This window comes from Zootermopsis nevadensis, unplaced genomic scaffold (assembly GCF_977971745.1).
Source record: "Zootermopsis nevadensis isolate Lab colony 2312 unplaced genomic scaffold, Znev_1.0 Znev_ptg000030l, whole genome shotgun sequence".
NCBI classification, from domain to species: domain Eukaryota; kingdom Metazoa; phylum Arthropoda; class Insecta; order Blattodea; family Termopsidae; genus Zootermopsis; species Zootermopsis nevadensis.
The window spans coordinates 18,395,624-18,417,144 of record NW_028259162.1 but is presented as its reverse complement, the minus strand read 5'-3'; the positions used below and the strand labels follow the sequence as shown (position 1 = coordinate 18,417,144).

At 39.4% G+C, this 21,521-nt stretch overlaps 1 protein-coding gene across 1 annotated transcript in view; it reads left to right on the top strand.

The window, feature by feature from the left end:
• The window catches only part of Fas3 (fasciclin 3), a 154,468-nt gene that overhangs the window by 48,306 nt on the left and 84,641 nt on the right, over positions 1-21,521 (top strand). Inside the window, exon 3 of the mRNA XM_022068120.2 lies at positions 20,787-20,843. Coding sequence (XP_021923812.2) covers positions 20,787-20,843 — 57 coding nt within the window. The remainder of the gene's footprint in view (positions 1-20,786; positions 20,844-21,521) is intronic.

Here is a 21,521-nt window from a genome sequence, read left to right as displayed (position 1 = left end):
TCACTGCGATCAGATATACCTGTCTGCCCTACGTGTTTTACGACACTTGTAAGGCAGTGTCCGTCGTCAGCATTCACCAGTTTTAGGCGACAACAGAGCGAAATTATGACTCTATGTATACATTTCTTAACTTGTTACTTTCCTTGTTTATTTACATATCAGCACCAGTGTTATTATTATTATTATTATTATCATCATCCCATCTATTCACCACTTTATGGGGTATGTATTTCCGTGTACCCGAGACAGACCTTGTCCCTAAGGTACATAGGGCAGCAGCTATTTCCAAAATACATTTTGTTTTTAGTACGTGTTACATGTATTATATAATTTTATTTTATGAAAGCGTCTTTCGGATGATGTTTGAAGTTCCCAAAATGGCGGTCTTCTGCAGTTCCCTGATGTCGTATTCGCCCCGGTTGTTGGCCAAATATTTTCTGAGGATTATTATTATTATTTAATCCTGTACTGTCGTTCAGTGTTTTGACTGTTATTGGCCTTACCTGGCTGTTGTTAAGCACTTAAATAAATTAATTGAATTGAATTAGCATCATCATCATCATATTTGTCATTATTTTTAAATTTTCTCCCGTTTCAGGTACAAAATTTATTGATGTGCAGTGAACGACAAACATTATACGTAATTTGTATCTTATATGCGTCATGTTTGTGTTTGATTAAATATATTTATTTTGTACAGTCTATACACAAACGTTTGAAGTTTATTGGTGTTGTAAAAAATTATATAATATTAAAACATTTTGTTGTGTAAAATATTATATTAGCGCTCTTAATCGTAAATACGATTTTACATTATAAAAACCTGAAGACGACGGTATTACCCGTCGAAACATGTCGTTTTAATAAAAGCGCTAAAAAATATAATGTAAAATCGTATTTACGATTAAGAGCGCTAATATAATATTTTACACAACAAAATGTTTTAATATTATATAATTTTTACAACACCAATAAACTTCAAACGTTTGTGTATAGACTGTAGAAAATAAATATATTATACGTAATATTGAATTACATTTTGTTACTTATTATTATTATTAAGCACTTAAATAAATTAATTGAATTGGTGTATAATTTTGCTGTTATCCCTGTTAATACTTTTATTATATTTATATTTCTGAACGCTGATGAGGAATGTAATTACTGTTTCATTATCATAGAAAATGTCAGTATCATTACTTTTATGGTTATCATTGTCATTATTATTAACGGGCCCCTGCACGTATAATGTTGGCTCGTTCCATCAGTATCAAGTAGCGGGTGATACAGAGATGAGACTAGATCCGCGGCCCTTACTTTGTCTTCATACAATGGGCAGCGTTCTGTCAATACTAGGAGTACTCGGTAATGCACAATAGGTAGCGCATAATCATGAAGCCTTTCGACAAGAGAGTGTCTTACTCTGGTCGACCCGTAAGATTCAGCAGTGCCCTCAAGCGCTGTGTAGCGGACGTACAGGTCTCTCTCCCGTGCTGTGAGAAACGAGGGTCTGAGCGGGCATTTACTTGTCGCGGCATATCTTGCTGAAGATATCTTGAACGGGTTACCACTGCTGCCATTCCATTTTCTTCGTATCACCTTATTCTACTTACATTTTCGTCTAACCTGAGCCTTTTAAGCTACTTTCGTTAGGTTTATGGACCGTTGCACACTTGCTGATCGTTGCCATTACAGGATTTGAACCTGTTTATACATTTTTATTGTACTTGTACTGCCATTTGTAGACTCACGTTCTTGTATTCCGGAATTTCCTAACATTGGTAGGATGTGCGTGATGTGTGCGCGAACGTCTGTGTGTGTGCGTCTGTGATACTTCATGTAGGAGCTAATCTAATCCAACCTAACTTAACCTAACAACCATACATAAAATAACCTAATCCAACCTAACCTAATCTAACAACCATACATAACCTAACCTAATCCAACCTAACCTAACCTAACAACCATACATAACCTAACCTAATCCAACCTAACCTAACCTAACAACCATACATAACCTAACCTAACAACCATACATAACCTAACCAAATCCAACCTAACCTAACAACCATACATAACCTAACCAAATCCAACCTAACCTAACCTAACAACCATACATAACCTAACCTAATCCAACCTAACCTAACCTAACAACCATACACAACCTAACCAAATCCAACCTAACCTAACAACCATACATAACCTAACCAAATCCAACCTAACCTAACCTAATCCAACCTAACCTAACCTAACAACCATACATAACCTAACCAAATCCAACCTAACCTAACAACCATACATAACCTAACCTAACAACCATACATAACCTAACCAAATCTAAACTAACCTAACCTAATATAACATAATAAGTCCTCCCGATATGTTTGTCTTTATATTTCATGGCAATTAACTACTCAACCATTTCAGTTATAACTGGTATTTTGGCACAAGTCATATGAACGTATCTAAGCATCATATTTTTTAGGGCGTGCGCGAGACACCTGTCAGTTTGGCTGTGTCATTAATAGACATATTGCCCGAGTTTATAATTATTAATACGTAAATTCAGTTGGACATTTAGATGACAGCATTAAAGACGTTTTTTAATAATTTTCTTTAATTTCTGTCTTTTCCTGTCTCTTCTCATGCTCTACCTATCTCCGTTCTCCTCCACGTTTATTTCATTTTCCTTTTCGTTTACTTCCTCCTCCTCTTGGTCTTGTTCGCGCTGTAATCTCTCCTCACCTCCAACATTGGCAGATGCTAAAGAGTTTGATTTATTGTTGCTATTCTTCTTCTTGATCGCACAGTTCGATTTTTGGCCTCGTCTACTTTTTTCAGAGTTTCTCTGAAGCCTATACAGACACGTTAAGACTCCTCGTTTGCAAGATCAGTTTATTCTAATGCAGACTTATTTCCAGAAAATTCTTTAGGAGGTGTTTTTTTAATACTAGCGCAAAGCGCTCCTTTCGTCTATCAATTTCTGTTGATATTTAATACTTCGTTTTTCAGTGGGTTTTCTCTCTCTCTCTCTCTTCTGTTAAATAGGTCTGATGTTTTAGTTCTTTACGTCGCTGTTCAGAGGCCAACTGTTATTTGTGTCAACTTCCTACGTCCAGCCCCGACCTTGCAAATCTTCGTTTTAAAATCGATAAAGTCAGTTTTCGTAATCGTAATATATCGAATGAGTATTATAACTTGAATGAGTAGTATTATTAGTGTCAGTTTACCTTGTTGGTGTTGGTACTTGAAATAGTTGATAACGTCTTTTTTCACTTTTCTTCATTCCTTAAATAGGTCTGAGGCGTCAATTGTTTACTCTGCATTGTTGTGTTGGTATACGAACACAACAATGCCGAGTAAATAAATCTACTGTAAAAATTTGTGATTTCGTCGTCGTCAATAAATTACGTCATCAACAATGTCACCTTATATTTGTTTATACACGGCATTGTTGTGGAACACAACAATGCCGAGTAAACACATATAACGCTTCACAACAAAGAAATCAAAAAATATCAAGCCAGTCGTATTATCACTATAACTAACAAATAAAGAAAAGCGAAGGGAGATTTACATTGATAAACGCAGAAAAACTTATTCAACAAGAACAGAAGAGCAGAAGAAAACAAACGAAGACTTGCAAGGGTGGGGTTGGACGTAGATAGTTGACTGACCAAGAACAGTTGGCCTCGGAACAGCGACGTAAAGAACTAAGACATCAGAACTATTCAACAAAAACAGAAGAGAAAAAAAGAAGACTTGGAATGTTGGGATTGGACGTAGATAGTTGACCAACAAAGAACTGTTGGCCTCTGATCAGCGACGTAAAGAAGTAAAATATCAGATTACAGGAAGCGCTCCGAAAGGATTAGTCGTCGTTGTCGTCAAAAAATGACGTCATCAACAATATCACCTTATATTTGTTTATACACGGCATTGTTATGGAACAACAATGAAATGTACACAACAATGCCGAGTAAACAAATAACTCTTAGTTCCAAGCCAGTCGCATTATCACTGCTCTACAAGCAGCACATCGCCTCCGAACAGCGACATTAAACCATTTAAGAAATGAAGACAAGTGAAAGAAGACGTTACCAACACCGACAAGGTAATCTGATACTAATAATAATATTCATTCAAGTCATACTGCGCATTCAAGGGTTAAAACACTTGAATAAGACACTAAATGAACACCCCGAAGGGGGTTAGTTTAGTGTCTTACTCAAGATTTTAAAACGCGAGTTAGTCAAGTGTGTTAACCCCCTCATTCGGGGGTGAGAGTTAGTTTAGTTCCTTACTCAACACTTGAATGAGACATAAACTAACCCTTCCGAAGGGAGGTTAGTTTAGTATCTTACTCAAGAATTTAAACGCAACCAACCCCCCAGGAGGGGGGGTTCGTCAAGTATTTTAATCACCATTCGGGGGGTTGTTTAGTTTCTTACTCAAGGGTTAAAACACTTGAATGAGACACTAAACTAACCCTTCCGAAGGGGGTTAGTTTAGTGTATTACTCAAGATTTTAAAACGCGAGTTAGTCAAGTGTTTTAACCCCTCCATTCGGGGGTGAGAGTTAGTTTAGTTCCTTACTCAACAGTTGAATGAGACATAAACTAACCCTTCCGAAGGGGGGTTAGTTTAGTATCTTACTCAAGAATTTAAACGCAACCAACCCCCCAGGGGGGGGGGGGTTCGTCAAGTATTTTAATCACCATTCGGGGGGTTGTTTAGTTTCTTACTCAAGGGTTAAAACACTTGAATAAGACACTAAATTAACACCCCGAAGGGGGTTAGTTTAGTGTCTTACTCAAGATTTTAAAACGCGAGTTAGTCAAGTGTGTTAACCCCCTCATTCGGGGGTGAGAGTTAGTTTAGTTCCTTACTCAACACTTGAATGAGACATAAACTAACCCTTCCGAAGGGAGGTTAGTTTAGTATCTTACTCAAGAATTTAAACGCAACCAACCCCCCAGGAGGGGGGGTTCGTCAAGTATTTTAATCACCATTCGGGGGGTTGTTTAGTTTCTTACTCAAGGGTTAAAACACTTGAATGAGACACTAAACTAACCCTTCCGAAGGGGGTTAATTTAGTGTCTTACTCAAGATTTTAAAACGCAACCAACCCACACAAAGGGGAGTTGGTCAAGTGTTTAAACCCCCCCCCCATTCGGGGGGTTAGTTTAGTTTCTTACTCAAGGGTTAAAACACTTTAATCAGACACTAAACTAACCCCCCTAAGGGGCGTTACTTTAGCGTGTTACTTAAGATTTCAAAACGCAACCAATTGTTTTAACCCTGAATTCGGGGCGGTTAGTTTAGTTTATTACACAATGTTGGTGGCGTTTTACAAACTTGACCAACCCTCTCTAGGAGCTCCGAAAGGAGCGCCCTGCTCTAGTGGCTACAAATTGGTTGGCGACGACGACAAATCAAATTGTTGTGTTCTATTATAAGTAGAATACAACAATGGCGAGTAAACAAGTGTTTGTATGATAACGTCATTTTTTGGCTACAAATAGGTTGGCGGCGACGACAAATCACAATTTTTTATAATAGAAGATTACCATCTCATTTACTCCTGAACTTTCAACAGCAAGCGAAAGTATTAGGATGTGTGCTAGTATGTTACATTACGTATGGAGTGGGTACCAGAAGATTTCTGTCTTCTGGGTTGTTGCGCTGTGTAGTCTGGTAGATGTTTACCAACGTTTCAGAGGTCATACTGCCTCCGTCATCAGAGTATGAAGATTTCTGTCTTCTGGGTTGTTGCGCTGTGTAGTATGGTCGATGTTTAGCAACGTTTCAGAGGTCATACTACCTCCATCATCAGAGTATGAAGATTTCTGTCTTCTGGGTTGTTGCGCTGTGTAGTATGGTCGATGTTTAGCAACGTTTCAGAGGTCATACTGCCTCCATCATCAGGGCGATGAGTATGAAGATTTCTGTCTTCTGGGTTGTTGCGCTGTGTAGTCTGGTCGGTGTTAACCAACGTTTAATAGGTCATACTGCCTCCGTCATCAGGGCGATGAGTCTGAAGATTTCTGTCTTCTGGGTTGTTGCGCTTTGTAGTCTGGTCGATGTTTACCAACGTTTCAGAGGTCATACTGCCTCCGTCATCAGGGCGATGAGTCTGAAGATTTCTGTCTTCTGGGTTGTTGCGCTTTGTAGTCTGGTCGATGTTTACCAACGTTTCAGAGGTCATACTGCCTCCGTCATCAGGGCGATGAGTATGAAGATTTCTGTCTTCTAGGTTGTTGCGCCGTGTAGTCTGGTCGATGTTTACCAACGTTTCAGAGGTCATACTGCCTCCGTTATCAGAGTATGGAGATTTCTGTCTTCTGGGTTGTTGCGCTGTGTAGTCTGGTCGATGTTAACCAACGTTTCAGAGGTCATACTGCCTCCGTCTTCAGGGCGATTAGTATGAAGATTTCTGTCTTCTGGGTTGTTGCGCCGTGTAGTCTGGTCGATGTTAACCAACGTATCAGAGGTCATACTGCCTCCGTCATCAAGGCGGTGAGTATGAAGATTTCTGTCTTCTGGGTTGTTGCGCCGTGTAGTCTGGTAGATGTTAACCAACGTTTCAGAGGTCATACTGCCTCCATCATCAGAGTATGAAGATTTCTGTTCTCTGGGTTGTTGCGCTGTGTAGTCTGGTCGATGTTAACCAACGTTTCAGAGGTCATACTGCCTCCGTCATCAGGGCGATGAGTATGAAGATTTCTGTCTTCTGGGTTGTTGCGCTGTGTAGTCTGGTCGATGGTAACCAAAGTTTCAGAGGTCATACTGCCTCCGTCATCAGAGCGGTGAGTATGAAGATTTCTGTCTTCTGGGTTGTTGCGCTGTGTAGTCTGGTCGATGGTAACCAAAGTTTCAGAGGTCATACTGCCTCCGTCATCAGAGCGGTGAGTATGAAGATTTCTGTCTTCTGGGTTGTTGCGCCGTGTAGTCTGGTAGATGTTAACCAGCGTTTCAGAGGTCCCTGCTGCCTCCGTGATTACTTCAAATCCTACAGAGTAGGTACTATGTTGGAAGTAAGATCAAAAGTTGAGATTGTGGTATTAGTAATAGAAGCTCTGGCTTCGAAATGATGTGTTATTAGAAAGTATTAAAAAAACCGAGGAGGTCAGACTTTTAAGGGGAGTTTGAGACAGGCTTGTGAGTCCGGGACATCCAGTATGTTGTCAGGTGTGTCTCGTATTCTGCTTCTGACGTGTGGGGGACAGAGAATTGCGAATTGAAGAGAGAGTGAGTGTAACTGGAGCCTCTTGCCTTATTAAATTCCTCTGCGAGAGTAGTGGACAACTCGTGTCACGAAGCCACACCCAGAAACAGAATTCCTTGCTACAACAGGCGGAATACATCACGACTTAAATTGGAAAACACTCTTTTTATAAAGCAAAAAGGAGACCCTTGTTGCAGCCAGGCTTGTTTTTCATTTCAAAAGCTTCTTACATGATATTCTCTCTTCATTTAAAGACTGGAATTTCATGCGCCCTTTGGTTGCGAACAACAGCAAAACACATCATGGGACATGTCTTTGGACGAGACTGAAAGCGGTGAGGGGGGTTAAGACTTCATGATCTTAAAGTATCTTTTAATTAATTTGCTTTTCCCAGGTTTTCTTGTTCAACAAATACGTGGTATGACAAGAACGTGTTGATAATATTGCTGCCAACTCTGTCTTCTTTATAGATGGAAAACATTCCAAGCCATTTCGTATTGCTGGAGGAAGAACTGTCACTTGTAAATTAACGGTTGTCTGTGGCGACCTAAATTATTATCACTTCGTTTGCATCTGATTTATCTATTAAGCTGTTGAATTTTATGAAGAAGAAGATATTTTCGTTGCTTCTTTAAGCAGAATGTAACAGTTTTTCCCGAAACATTTAATAACCTTCCATTTTTAAAGATTTTAAACTCTTTTTCAGTTTAATTTAATTTTGTACGTGCATAGGTTAAGGGTGCCGCCACGGTGGTCTAGCGATCAGAACACTAGCCTTGTAATGCTGGGGTCCCGGGTTCAATTCCCGGTGGTGCTCAGATTTATAACTTGTGTTGGGCAAGGCCGTGGTCTAGGCAACACGGAGTTTTCCTCCGGAGCTTCCCCGGTTTCTCCGTGGCATCCCAACAATTACTCCATTCACACACAGAAGAAGGCAATGGCAAACCACTTCTGGATCATCTGCCAAGAACGTATATGAACAGGTCCGAGTCCGAGAAAAGGATGGAAGGATCCTGTTCATATGGACCTGTCGTCAGACAGAACACTAAGTAATAATAAGATGAGGTGGTCTAGCGGTTAGAACGCTGGCGTTGTAATCCTGGGGTCTCGGGTTCGATTCCCGGTGGTGCTCAAATTTATAACTTGTGTTGGGCAAGGCCGTGGTCTAGGCATCACGGAGTTATCCTCCGGGGGCTTCCCCGGTTTCTCCGTGGCATCCCAACAATTACTCCATTCACACACAGAAGAAGGCAATGGCAAACCACTTCTGGATCATCTGCCAAGAACGTATATGAACAGGTCCCAGTCCGAGAAAAGGATGGAAGGATCCTGTTCATATGGACCTGTCGTCAGACAGAACACTAAATAAATAAATAAATATTAGGTTAAGGAAAAGTTAAATCTGTGTCCTTAAGTTCTCTTTGTATGAAAAAAAAAGTTTTTGTTGTGAATAGTTGTCTTGTGTGGTCACTTGAAATTTATCCTCTTTTTGTCATCTTATTTACTGTATTTTTTTTCGATTCATTTTATGGTCCACTGTTCACAGCAATGTCAATTTCATTTTTTTAATATCTAATAAGATTTTTCTTACCTTGCTCATTCTACACAAAGAAAATATTATATAGGCCTACGTATATACGAAGGCGTACGCTGTATTTATTAAGGAGCGCTTATGGGGTTCTGGGGCCAGAATCTCGAGTTTCATTGCCATGGAAGTTCCAGACGGAGTTGATGTACTTTCCGGCTTTGTCCTGATTTTACTTCTATATTGAAATAAGTCCTTCGTGTTCTGGTTTGTAGTCATAACGCAACTGTGTACCTATATCTTTATCGTCATGTCAGGGTACATCACACTTAGGACAAGGGTGGAAATGTGTCGTGCACATTTCTCAGGAGCATCCTTTGTTGTTTTCCACACCTCAGTGCCCTTTTTCGATCATTGTAGACGTGAATCTGTTATTGCAAAGTTAATTACCAGAAAGCAATCTTGAGAAAACAGATGAAATCTAGTTTGTTTTTGTTTTTTTCATGCTCTGTGGTGTGGTTTTTCATTGAGTTATTAGTGATAGTTGCTGAACGTGTCGTTGGTCCAGGTGTAAGGTTTGGAACCTGAAAAATTGTAATTGTTAAATACAGGTAAATACACTCTCGTTGTCGCAGGAGTATTAGTTGTTACTGGACCAGAAATGTCCTCAGTTTTAAATTGAATTCAGTAAAATTCAGAAATTTGTTGACATTGAATTTGAAATTTCAGTCAAGGAACCTTTATTTTGTAAGATTTGAGATTTTCACAGCGGTTCGTATGAAGACTTCTGTCTTCTGGGTTGTTGCGCCGTGAGTCTGGTCGATGTTTAGCAACGTTTCAGAGGTCATACTGCCTCCGTCATCAGAGTATGAAGATTTCTGTCTTCTGGGTTTTTGCGCCGTGAGTCTGGTCGATGTTAACCAACGTTTCTGAGGTCATACTGCCACCATCATCAGGGCGATGAGTATGAAGATTTCTGTTTTCTGGGTTGTTGCGCTGTGTAGTCTGGTAGATGTTTACCAACGTTTCAGAGGTCATACTGCCTCCGTCATCAAAGTATGAAGATTTCTGTCTTCTGGGTTGTTGCGCTGTGTGGTCTGGTCGATGTTAACCAATGTTTCGGAGGTCGTACTGCCACCGTCATCAGGGTGATTCTTCGGAACTGTATTGATTGGAAGTCACTTGATTCTTCCAATTGTATGAAGAAAGTATCTGCTACTCAGAGATCTTTTGAAGTATTTGTATTTCATCAGTCTGCTTTAGACCATAACCCTTCCTTCTTATTCTTTAAACTTCCTTTCAGTTACAATGTGCATTTTCGCCCGAGGTGGGAGATTACCGATTGACTTCTAAACGTGTGATTTGCAGCTCCTTTCGATATTCTGCCCACTCACCAAAGTCCCATCGTAACGACAAGGAAAGGAAAATTGCAAGGTAGAAATTCTGATGGAGAAGGCAGAATGGGCAGAGAATACTAATAAAACACAAGAGAAAGGAGAATAACGCTGAAACTGTCGACTGAGACAGAGAGAGATTCTCTTTGGGCGTTATGAACTTACGCAGACAGAGCCATCAGTTTCATATCGATCGTAAGATATCGATATTCGATAGTATCGCAGAGCAGCCACCACTATTCTTCTATAGAGTAAAAATTCACTTCATATCTGAATAGTCTACTTCAGGAAGAAGGAATTTGTAAAAAGAGAGAGAGGATGGCTCTCCTTAGCACATAAATTTGATCCGTTTTAGCCAATTTTCAATATGAATCAATATAGTTGAGATGTGGAAGCTGCTATTCCGTCGGGAATGCATACAGTTTAGTTCTGTTTTAATATTAAAAGTCTGCCTCTTCTTTACAAAGACTGCCGTCGTTTAAACAAAGATCTTTCGTCTGAACGTCTGTGCACATTATTTTTATTATGATATGCAAAAAAGACGGACGTTGGAAATACTCCCTAATCTGAGAGAAATCTTTACTTTACTTTGTTAACAATAAGACATCCGTTTCTTATTACAAATTTTATGTACTTCGTTCAAAGAACGGATTGTGGGTATTTAAGTATGTCCATGTGTTTAATCTGTGAACCTACTGAAAGTATTTTTTTGGGGGGGGGGGGGGGGAGGGGGGTGTTTTATCCATATCTGAACGTTTTAGAGCGAATTTAATGTTGTTTCGTATCGATCGAATATACTTCCTAGTGTATATGAAGTTCAACCAAACTTTGTATCCTTTTATTAAAAGTTGCCGGTAAAATATATTTGCATACATATCTGATTAAGATCTGCAACTTTTAATTACATTTTTCAGAGGGGTGAATATTTAACAAAGTATATGTGAAATTCATCCATGATATACTTACAGCTTTTAAGTAGGATTTGTATGCCCGTTTAATTGGCCCTAGAGTTGCCGCCTATATGAAGAAGGCATACTCTGATTTATGTCGTAAATAATGGAACTTTGAGATTAGTGAGTTGTGCAAATTTGTAAAGAATTCATTAGGAAAATGTTAGATGCAGTGTGGAGTGTTCCCTTTTTTTAAATATAGGTTAAAGGATTGGAGTTCGCTTCCCGGCAGGGTCGAGTATTTGTGTCTTCCCTATAACGTCCAGACCATCTCTGGGGCCCTCTCAACCTCCTGTCCAGTGGGTTTACGATGATTTTTCCCGAGAGTAAAGCGGCCGGGACATGAAGCTGATACTTACCTCTAGTGACGAGAATTCGTGGGTCTGAAGACCTACTTTTATGGCTGTCACGTCTTCATGGCGTGGTCTTTCATGAAGCACAGAGGAAACTTTCACCTTTAATGCACAAATTCAGACGTCGCGTGCACTATAATAGTAGAGGCCACTGTTTCAGCTTGTTTCTTTTCATTAAAATTAAATTATTTGGTTATTCCGTCAAATCACAATGTCTACTATTTCATCTCTGGTATGTTTATTTTACTTTCCTTATAATATTATTTATTTATTTATTTAATTGTTTTCTATATTCATCCAAATTCATTAATGTTTCTTTGAATCATTTACTTCACATCAAAAGCATCACTTCAAACAATAAAGTTGATCCATTATATGAAAATATCTGGACACGACCTCCAAAAAACTACACTACGAAAAATTGTAAAAAAAATTGTAATTGAGTTTTAAATTTAATATAATTTTACACCTGATGATGGTTTAATAAAACCGAAACATGTTGTAACTGTTCCAATTGTAAATCGATTATTCGATATGGGACACAGAATGATATTTTAATTATTTTAATTATCTTATTTTAAATACATTGTGATTTGACGGAATAACCAAATAATTTAATTTTAATTTAATAAATAACAATATGACGCAACTACACTATCTTGTTTCTTTTCGTTAAAATTAGGGTAACAGTAAATTGTAACATACCGAAATCATTGTTTGACGAAATATAAAAATTTAAACGACAGATTGTAGGTTTTATTTCTTTTACGAGGCAATTAATAGATTATTGAAATATTGTTCGTTCCTTGGCGAATAATTTTACGTTTTACAATTTGACATGTCCAGGATACCTTAATATTAATTTTTAGGTATTTTATATGAGGATTTGAAGGATTTTGAAAAAATTCCATAAACAAAGAAGCATTAGTAAATGGTTTTTGGGCCTGATATATCTGGTACGTAGTGACATTCCTGTCATCAGGCAAGTCTCTGTAACACTATAAGTTATATTTAATAAAGGTTTTGCCGTGTTTTTAAACAGTAGCAGCTTGACGAAGATGGAACAAAGGAGCGTCGCTGTTTACTGCGTTTCATTTTCTAGCGACGCTTTGTTCTGACTTCCTACGCGGTTCTGAAACGAGTGCCCTACATAGCAGCGTCTCTCCACTTCCGTAGGTCTTATTCTTTCGTCTGTTTCTTTTGTGCTTTTATTTTCTTTGTTTCCCGTTTTAGTTTTTATATGTAATTCTTCACTTTATCATTACTTTATCCTTTAGTTTTTCCCTTTTTCACAATTTTTCTCTTTCCTTTTTCCTTCTTTTCTAATTTCTTTGATTTTATTCCAGTAGCTTTCTCTTCTGTTTACCAAATATTTTCGTTGATCACTTCAAGGAGGGTGAGAGGGATGGGACAAAGAAATGCGTACAAAGTTTTGGTTGGTAAGCCTGAATAAGTATGTGGGAGATAAATTAAAATTAAGCTTACTTAAATAGGCTGTAAGGTGTGGATTAGAGTTTTCTAAACCAGGATAGAGACCAATGGCGAGCTGTTTTGAAGACGGTGATTAAATTTCAGGTCTCATAAACGACGGGAAATTTCTTGAGTAGCTGAGCAACTGTTAGCTTCTTCATGACGATTTTTTCTGTGGTGGTAGTTGATTAATTAGTTAGTTTTTCCTTCACTCATTTCTACTGCTTGATTGATGTTTCTTTTCTATCTCTTTCCTTCATTTCTTTCTTGTTTCCTCCTTCCCTCCTTCTCTGTTTCTGTCTCTTTCTGCCGGCGACACAGAGTGATTTCACGTATTATAAGTCACACATTAATCACTCTCCTGTCATGTACAATCATAACCAACGTTATGTCAACTCTACTATAAAGTTAAATCGAAGAATTGCTTGAATAATGGCGTAGCTTTTGATTGGAGCTGTACGCAGCTCGCTGTCTGCCACTTCCAGAAGAGATGATTCTCCCTTCCACCCCGTGGCAACCAGAATTCGACATATATTCGCCTGGGAAGGGTTGAGGGGGTGCGGAGTATGTAGATGTATGCCTGATAGAGTGTTCTCTCCCCCCCCCCCCCCGCCCCCCAGCTCTGAAATGTTTGGCTCTTGCTGAATATTCCCTCACACAAAAAAGTTTATCTTTGAATTTCGAACTGTCACATGCATACATGAGCAGTGATAATAGCGCGAATACGACTCTCACTTTTTTTAAACACTCGCCTGTATTCTCGAGGATCTAACTTTCTGGCACAGTCCGTGGGGTCTGTATAATGTTGATACGGTGGTTGGTTAATGTGTATTATGATTTCCGTAAAGCTGTTCCGATAAATACATCAGTTCCAAAAAAACCCCAGAGAGACTACATTGTCGATTACATTGTTTGGACATACATCGTAATAAAGCACGAAGACAGATAACGTTACGAGAAAGTACAGTACAACTTTCTTTCTCACCCTTTTTGCAGCGATATTTTAATACATAGGAGATGTATTTATTATTTATTTAGTGTTCTGTCTGACGACAGGTCCATATGAACAGGATCCTTCCATCCTTTTCTCGGACTGAGACCTGTTCATATACGTTCTTGGCAGATGATCCAGAAGTGGTTTGCCATTGCCTTCTTCTGTGTGTGAATGGAGTAATTGTTGGGATGCCACAGAGAAACCGGGGAAGCCCCCGGAGGAAAACTCCGTGTTGCCTAGACCACGGCCTTGCCCAACACAAGTTATAAATTCGGGCACCGCCGGGAATCTAACCCGAGACCCCAGGATTACAAGGCCAGCGTGGCGGTACACGTTTCAATATGGAATATTAATTTTGTTACCGAACTCTGTATGTTGTGTTTACGACGGAAACAAAGTGAGGTCTACGCTTAACAGATGGCAAAGCAGTATTTTTATTTCTCCATTATTCAGATCCGGAAAAATGACGAAGGTTCCATTGAGATTCGAGGAACACAAATTGATTGAATGTGTGTATACATATTTTTGGGACATTCTGTATTTGTTACATACCGAGTAGGAAAGTTGTGTCGTTAGCAGGTGGGAACAAATAATTGCGTTTGACGTTTGGTTGGAGAATCTCCGGGCTATCTTACAGGCGTAGGAGAAGAGTGATCTCATAAGCAGGTAATCAAACTGTTGACTTGATTCAGTTGGCAGTCGTGTATGGAATTTATTAAGATTTACCTCTTACTGTTATTGTCCCTTTATGTGTCTGAGTTTCGTGTATTAAAACACGTATGTAAGTAATGGCGTGCAATTATACAGAATTTTGGGACGATGTTGACACACTTATGTCGCTATTAGTGGTGTGGGGAAGAAATACACTAGTGTGAAATGTGAGTTTTTACTTCAAACTGAAAAATGTGACTTGTTATAAATGTTTTCCACAACTTTTATTTTCAGAACGTGAAAAAAAAAAGCAGGCGGTTTAGAGAAAATCGTTAATTTTGATTTTGTAACCCCCGATCTTTACATTCGTCAACATTTTCTTAATTTAATTAGTGAATCGTGTCCTTTCGTGTAAACATAACTCGTTTATTACTTACGATGTAACTTCTTTAGATAGGCTTATGACCTAAAACATCTCTGAAATTATTCTCGTCGACTCATATGAGAAATTTACGTAGTAATTTCTTGTTAACGTTATATACGTCTTCGTGCTTTATAATGAGACAAATGCGGTTTTACAAGCAACGTATTCCCTGGTTCGTTCGACGTAAAATATGCGTTGTGTCTCAAGTCTGTTCCTTTGAAGACGTTTATTTATAGCTGTTTTCCACATATGTGTCCTCGAAAACGTCTTTGTTTTATCCAGGCACGCCACTAGCTGAACTGTGTTTGTGGTTTTGCATTATCTCACTAGACGTACTTCTGGCTGGTAATGCAGCGAGCATTTTGACGATAAATAGAACATATACTTTCAGTGAAACGTTAATGGGGAAATGGCACATTAATTCATGTAAGCAATTACGTGCCATTCTACTTTCACACTCAAATTTAAGATAAAAAATTGCTTTATAGTGCATGATTACATGGCAGTGTAAATGCGACGTGACTTATGAAAAGTGTGACAGTAATTACACTTCTAAATTCGGTTGAAGTTATATAACTATATTTTTACCATCGGATACAGATGTAAGGAAATTGTTGATAATGGTTTATACGAGAGTGAGTCAAATGAAAACCGTAATTTTTTTTTAAAAAATTTAATTTATTCAGTGAAAGTGGTACACAACTATATCATTTTTCTACATAGTCTACATTTCGTTCAATACATGCCCTCCAGCGTTTACGAAGTGTATGGATTCCTCTAGAAAAATATTCTTGTGGTTGTCTGCGCAACCACTCATGCACCGCCTGCTGTATCTCTTCGTCAGAACGGAACTTCTTTCCTCCCATCGCCTCTTTGAGTGGCCCAAACATGTGGTAATCACTTGGGGCTAGGTCTAGTGAGTATGGCGGATGTGGAAGACACTCAAAGTGCAAGTCTTGGATTTTTGTAACTGTTGCACGGGCAGTATGGGGCCGAGCATTGTCATGTCAAGGACACCTCTAGTCAAAAGTCCACGTCGCTTTCATCTGACTGCAGGTCGAAGATGATTCTTCAAGATTCTTCACTGATCAAAAAACGAATTACAGAACGTTGTTCTTCTTTCGTGCACGTAACTTGTGATGGCGATATGTTTGTCTGCATTATACTACCACCTATAGGATACTCTTTATAGAATTGGTAACATGTCTGCCAACTTATAGGACAATGGCGCGATATTTCGAATTTTTATCTCAGTTTTACGGTTTTCATTTGACTCACCCTCGTATACGTTACCCGGCGTATTTAGGCTTTGCTTTGCCATCTCTACCGTTATATTAACGAAACATTTTAAAAAGGAATCAAAACTTTGCATTGGTGTGTGCTTGATTGCAAATTATTATCGTTAACTTTTTCCCCTCGACCACAATAATCACACTCTGGGCCTACATTTTGAATCTGAATCTCCGAAATTCGAAGCAGGGGTTCCAACTGCTCGACAGCGACATTCAGTGGTAACGATTAGATTCCTGCCAGTTGTACTGCGTGGTTTGGTACCCAACTGATAAACATGAACCTAACCACCTAACAAACTAACCAATTCATTAACAAACCAAATAACTTTAAACATTACTAAGTAATTGTTTATTTACTTACGTGACGGACTAATTCCCTAATTGTGTAACTGGCAAACGACTACCAAAGTAGCTAACTATTATTAATATGTTAAAGAAATTACGTGTTCTAGACACATCGTTAGCCGGTCACAGTCATCGCAAAGTTTTTTTTTAGTGGGATGTGACCACTACTATAATAAAACGTGCATTTTTATTGCCTCCTTCCCTAAAACGCTTTTTAATATTATCCATATATTTTCCTTTAGGTTTTCCAATCAGAATATTCGTGCTCTCTAGTGTGAATTTTATGTATCGCCTTTTCATACGTCATTATACTTTATTATCATATAAATTTTGAGCGAATAGTGTAGACAATGAGACTCTTATCGTGTAGTTATTTCTGTTTCCGTGTTACGTCACGTGTCCTAGGTCCAAATAGTATCTTCTGTATCTCGTCCTCAAGCACTCTGTGTTCTTTCATCACTAAGATAAAGAAAGACGTTTGCGAAAAGTTAAATACGTAAGTGTTGTAAGATGGAAGAACGTGTATCTCCAGTTTGAAAAACATTCTGCAAATGGCGTTCCCCCGCTCACGGATTGTTCACCCCCTCCGTGTAAATCCATGGAGCAGCTCGCAGGATGAGATAAATAAACCAGTCTGGGATTATATTAGACGAACTGTAGAAGGAAATGGGATGAAAATAAATACCCATTATTTCAAGAGGAGTCTCAGCCAAGCTATTAGTCCTAGGGGCAAGACATGTAATCTTACTTGGCAGCAAAACTACCCCTTTAGCTGCTGGGCAAACCCGATAAGTGACCCCCACACCCCAACAACCTCTCCAGTGGCTTGCAGGATAAGGAAAAACAGTTGAGCATCTTCACGATGCCTCAGGCCTGTTGTAAGTTTCACAACTGGACGAGTTTGGTTGGGGGGTGGGTGGGTGGACAAGTAGTATCTTGTACCAGAACCGCAGCATCCCCCATCCCAGATGATACGTCTCCATCAACCATGTCAAACGGTTGTGTAGCATGTTGTAAGAGGCAGATCGGGCCGGATACCACGTTAATACGAGTATGTCCCGTTCGATTGTCTTCTTGAAATCAAAGCCTAGTTCTTTCCGTCTGCGACAAGATTACATTTACTACAGAATACAAGATGCCCCCAAAAAGATGTAAACACAGCAGAAACTTTGGTGGCTGCTTGTCAGTTTCTCACCGCTGTCAACTGTGCCACGAAGCTAACGGTGGCCATTTTCAAACACCGGCGCTAGATTCGCTAATGTACTAAGTGTGTATACATCTTTTTAGGGTCTTAAGGGTAGAAGTAAATTAAGGCAGGACGTTCCTCCGAAGTGTTGGTGAGTGCTTACGAGGCTGCGTAGTGTCACGTTCAAAAAAGTCCACACGGAATCTGAATTGTTAAAAACGAGGAATGTGGTATTACGAGCTCGTAGTGGCATGTATTAATAGCAAATATTATTCCTTAGGAGTAATTATAATGTATAAATTGTAATACGTTTGTAATACGTTATGCGAAAGTAAAAGAACTGTGTAATTGAATCATGCATGCCTACAAACAAATGGGTTAACCTACTGGAATACTTCTGCCCGCAGGAATCACGTAGGTGGCTGCCGAATTCCTGGTGCAGCCAACCTTAATGAAGTAAAAGTTAGGTTATGTTCAACGACGTCTCCCCTATGGCATTCCCAGCTACTAGCATGTCTGTGTTTGACAATTTTACACCAACCCTTACGAAACCACAGATTATTATTATTATTATTATTTAGTGTTCTGTCTGACGACAGGTCCATATGAACAGGATCCTTTCATCCTTTTCTCGGACTGGGACCTGTTCATATACGTTCGTGGCAGATGATCCAGAAGTGGTTTGCCATTGCCTTCTTCTGTGTGTGAATGGGATGCCACGGAGAAACCGGGGAAGCCCCCGGAGGAAAACTCCGTGTTGCCTAGACCATGGTCTTGCCCAACACAAGTTATAAATTCGGGCACCGCCGGGAATCGAACCCAAGACCCCAGGATTACAAAAAATGTATAATTGTGAATTGCTTTTCGATTAAGAAACTGTGACATAGTGGAATCACTTATAAGTAGTCACGATTAAAGAAAAAACAAAGTTTATATTAGTTCTGATAATTAATCATGAACGTAACACGATTAAGTATGTCTTGTTACCCTGTTATTTTGCCAGCAGCACTGATATCGTAAGCTATTCATCAATATTCCCCTCACTATGAAAATTCTGAATAACGATATAAAAGGTTACTAACAGAATATTTCCTACCTCGTGTTTACGCCATAGAAAAATTTAAATGAACCAGAAATTCTGAACTGTTATAAATACGTGTAAGCAATGGAGAGTGTAATTCAATACAAAAGCGTCCTGATGATGGTGGGTAACACTTAAAATTATTTTCCATCGTCTTTGTTCAAAAGAATAACCACAACGTTTCGGAAACTGGCTGTCTTTCCGTCTTCATGCCTAGTCAGTTGGGTCCGCGAGAAAACGCTAATGTGCCTTGTTGGACGGGTCTAACAACCATGATCTCCGTGGTAGAGATGAGAAAATTCCCATCGAATCCTACCTATCCAGCCCACAGCATGTCAGTTTCTTTTTTGAGCTAAGTGACAGCTTCATTAATGAAATATATTACGTAAATGACAAATCGCTTTCTTTTGTGATGGTAATGGCATGAGGCACGACTAAATCGAGTATATGACACGCCGAAAACGTGTTACAACGGTGTTAGTGTGCAAGACGTTTAACTCCGCTGCTGGCTCGATGTCTGTGGCGCCATGTGTTTCAGGCGTTTGTGGACGTGTCCTGAAGCGTCGAACATAACGATTTCCCCCCCCCCCCCCCACTAGCGTCACTAAAGGCTTGTGCACTTTTCCGTCCTGCGTCACGTATCGGAAAGCTGATGGCACCATGAGCGATTCTAGAATCTACTGAACCTTTCATATTCCTGTCATAGTCCCTTCGACTGAGGCGCTAATTTTGTCATACCCAGCAACTTTTCCACATAACATGATATAATTAATGTGATCCATCGTGGTTATATTCAGTCCCTTCGTGTCATTCCTTTATAATACTGGATAATCTTAAAAAGAAGTAACTTATGTTCCCATCCTCGCTTAGCGTTTTGAACGTGATGAACCAAATCCCACGAAAAGGAAATAAAGTTTAAAAGAGAAGCAGTGATAAATAAAGTGTTGGGACATATGAAACAGCAGTAGTGCAGGAAGCCGATTACAGTGGGCATCGACGTGTTCCTCCGCACTCTTTTGTTCCGCGGAGCATCTGCTGCGTAGTTCCTTACATAACCAAACTTCCGGACCGAGCAGTTCATTCGGCGGAAGCTCATTCTCGGCTGCGCGCGCACAGTGTGCTGTTGCTGCCAAATGCCAGCTGCAACATTTCACAGTCCGCGCAGTTAACACGACATATCCTGGGGTTCTCACGGCGGTGAGGATGACATTGGGATTGTTCTGGCTTGTGACGCCGTGTAGACTGTTATGTTGATGCAAACGTTCCGGAAACATGATGTTCTATCTTCAGGGCTGAAGTCTACAAAGCGTCATAACCTAAACACCATCGTCAGAGTCGCATATAAGTAATCGAAGTAAACTTCTGTAGTTTATAGTGAAGTAATTATCATGTGGAGGAAGTAGTTACTCGTTTGAAGATGGATGTCTTCTGGGTTGTTGCGACGTGTTGTCTGGTAGACGTTTACCGACGTTTCAGAGGTCATACTGCCTCAATCATCGCTCAGATGATGGAGACAGCAAGGATCTCATGGTCCTGATGATGGAGGCAGTATGACCTCTGAAACGTTGGTTAACATCGACCAGACTACACAGCGCAACAACCCGGAAGACAGAAATCTTCATACTCATCGCCCTGATGATGGAGGCAGTATGACCTCTGAAACGTCGGTAAACTTCTACCAGACTACAGAGCGCAACAACCCAGAAGACAGAAATCTTCATACTCATCGCCCTGATGATGGAGGCAGTATGACCTCTGAAACGTCGGTAAACTTTTACCAGACTACACGGCGCAACAACCGAGAAGACATCCATCTTCAGACTCACCGCTGTTAAGACCTCAAATATTAATTACTCGTTTGTTATTAAAACCTTTTATTTTGGTGTGTTTCAGGTGAGATGTTCATCTGGATCGCTTCCACTGCCGTTGCGTTCGCCCTTCTACAAGAACGTACGTATTTAATTTTATGTACATAGAGACTGATCAAAAAGAGACGTAAGCCATTCCGGACACACGTCCTGTTTGTTAAAAAATAAATCATAATGGAATCAGAAAACAAGTAACTGTTATATTAAGTGTTGCAAATGTCCGTCGCGTTCAGCGACCTTTTTCTCGCGCCAATGCACACTTTTTGTGTCACGGAAACTGTTCACCAGACGAGACACTGTCGATTTGTTTTGTACACGAATATCGGGAAATGTGTATCTGAATTCATTCTAGTGTGTAAAGTAAGAACATGTGAATACGTTCTTTTCTTGTCATTTAAATTTCAACCGTTTTACCCTGGTAATATACCAGTCTAAATGGAGATGTTCAGAGGTTGTTATCATAGAATGTTGGTTTCTTTATCAACTTTTCGCTTTTCTTTCTCTTAATTTTTGGGGGGGATTAGGCCTTTTGACCTGTTTCAATTCATTATTAACTTCTGAACCTGCGAATCTTACAGACGTTCGATAGTACTGCTTGAATGAGAGTAACACCCGATATAAATATTTAAATGTTAATTATAGTAATATTTTAATATTTAATAGGAATTTTATTGTGATTAGACTGACAAGATTTAAACAAATATATATTTATCACAATATGACGCAACTTTATCATCTCAGGAAAATGTGTGTCTTCTAA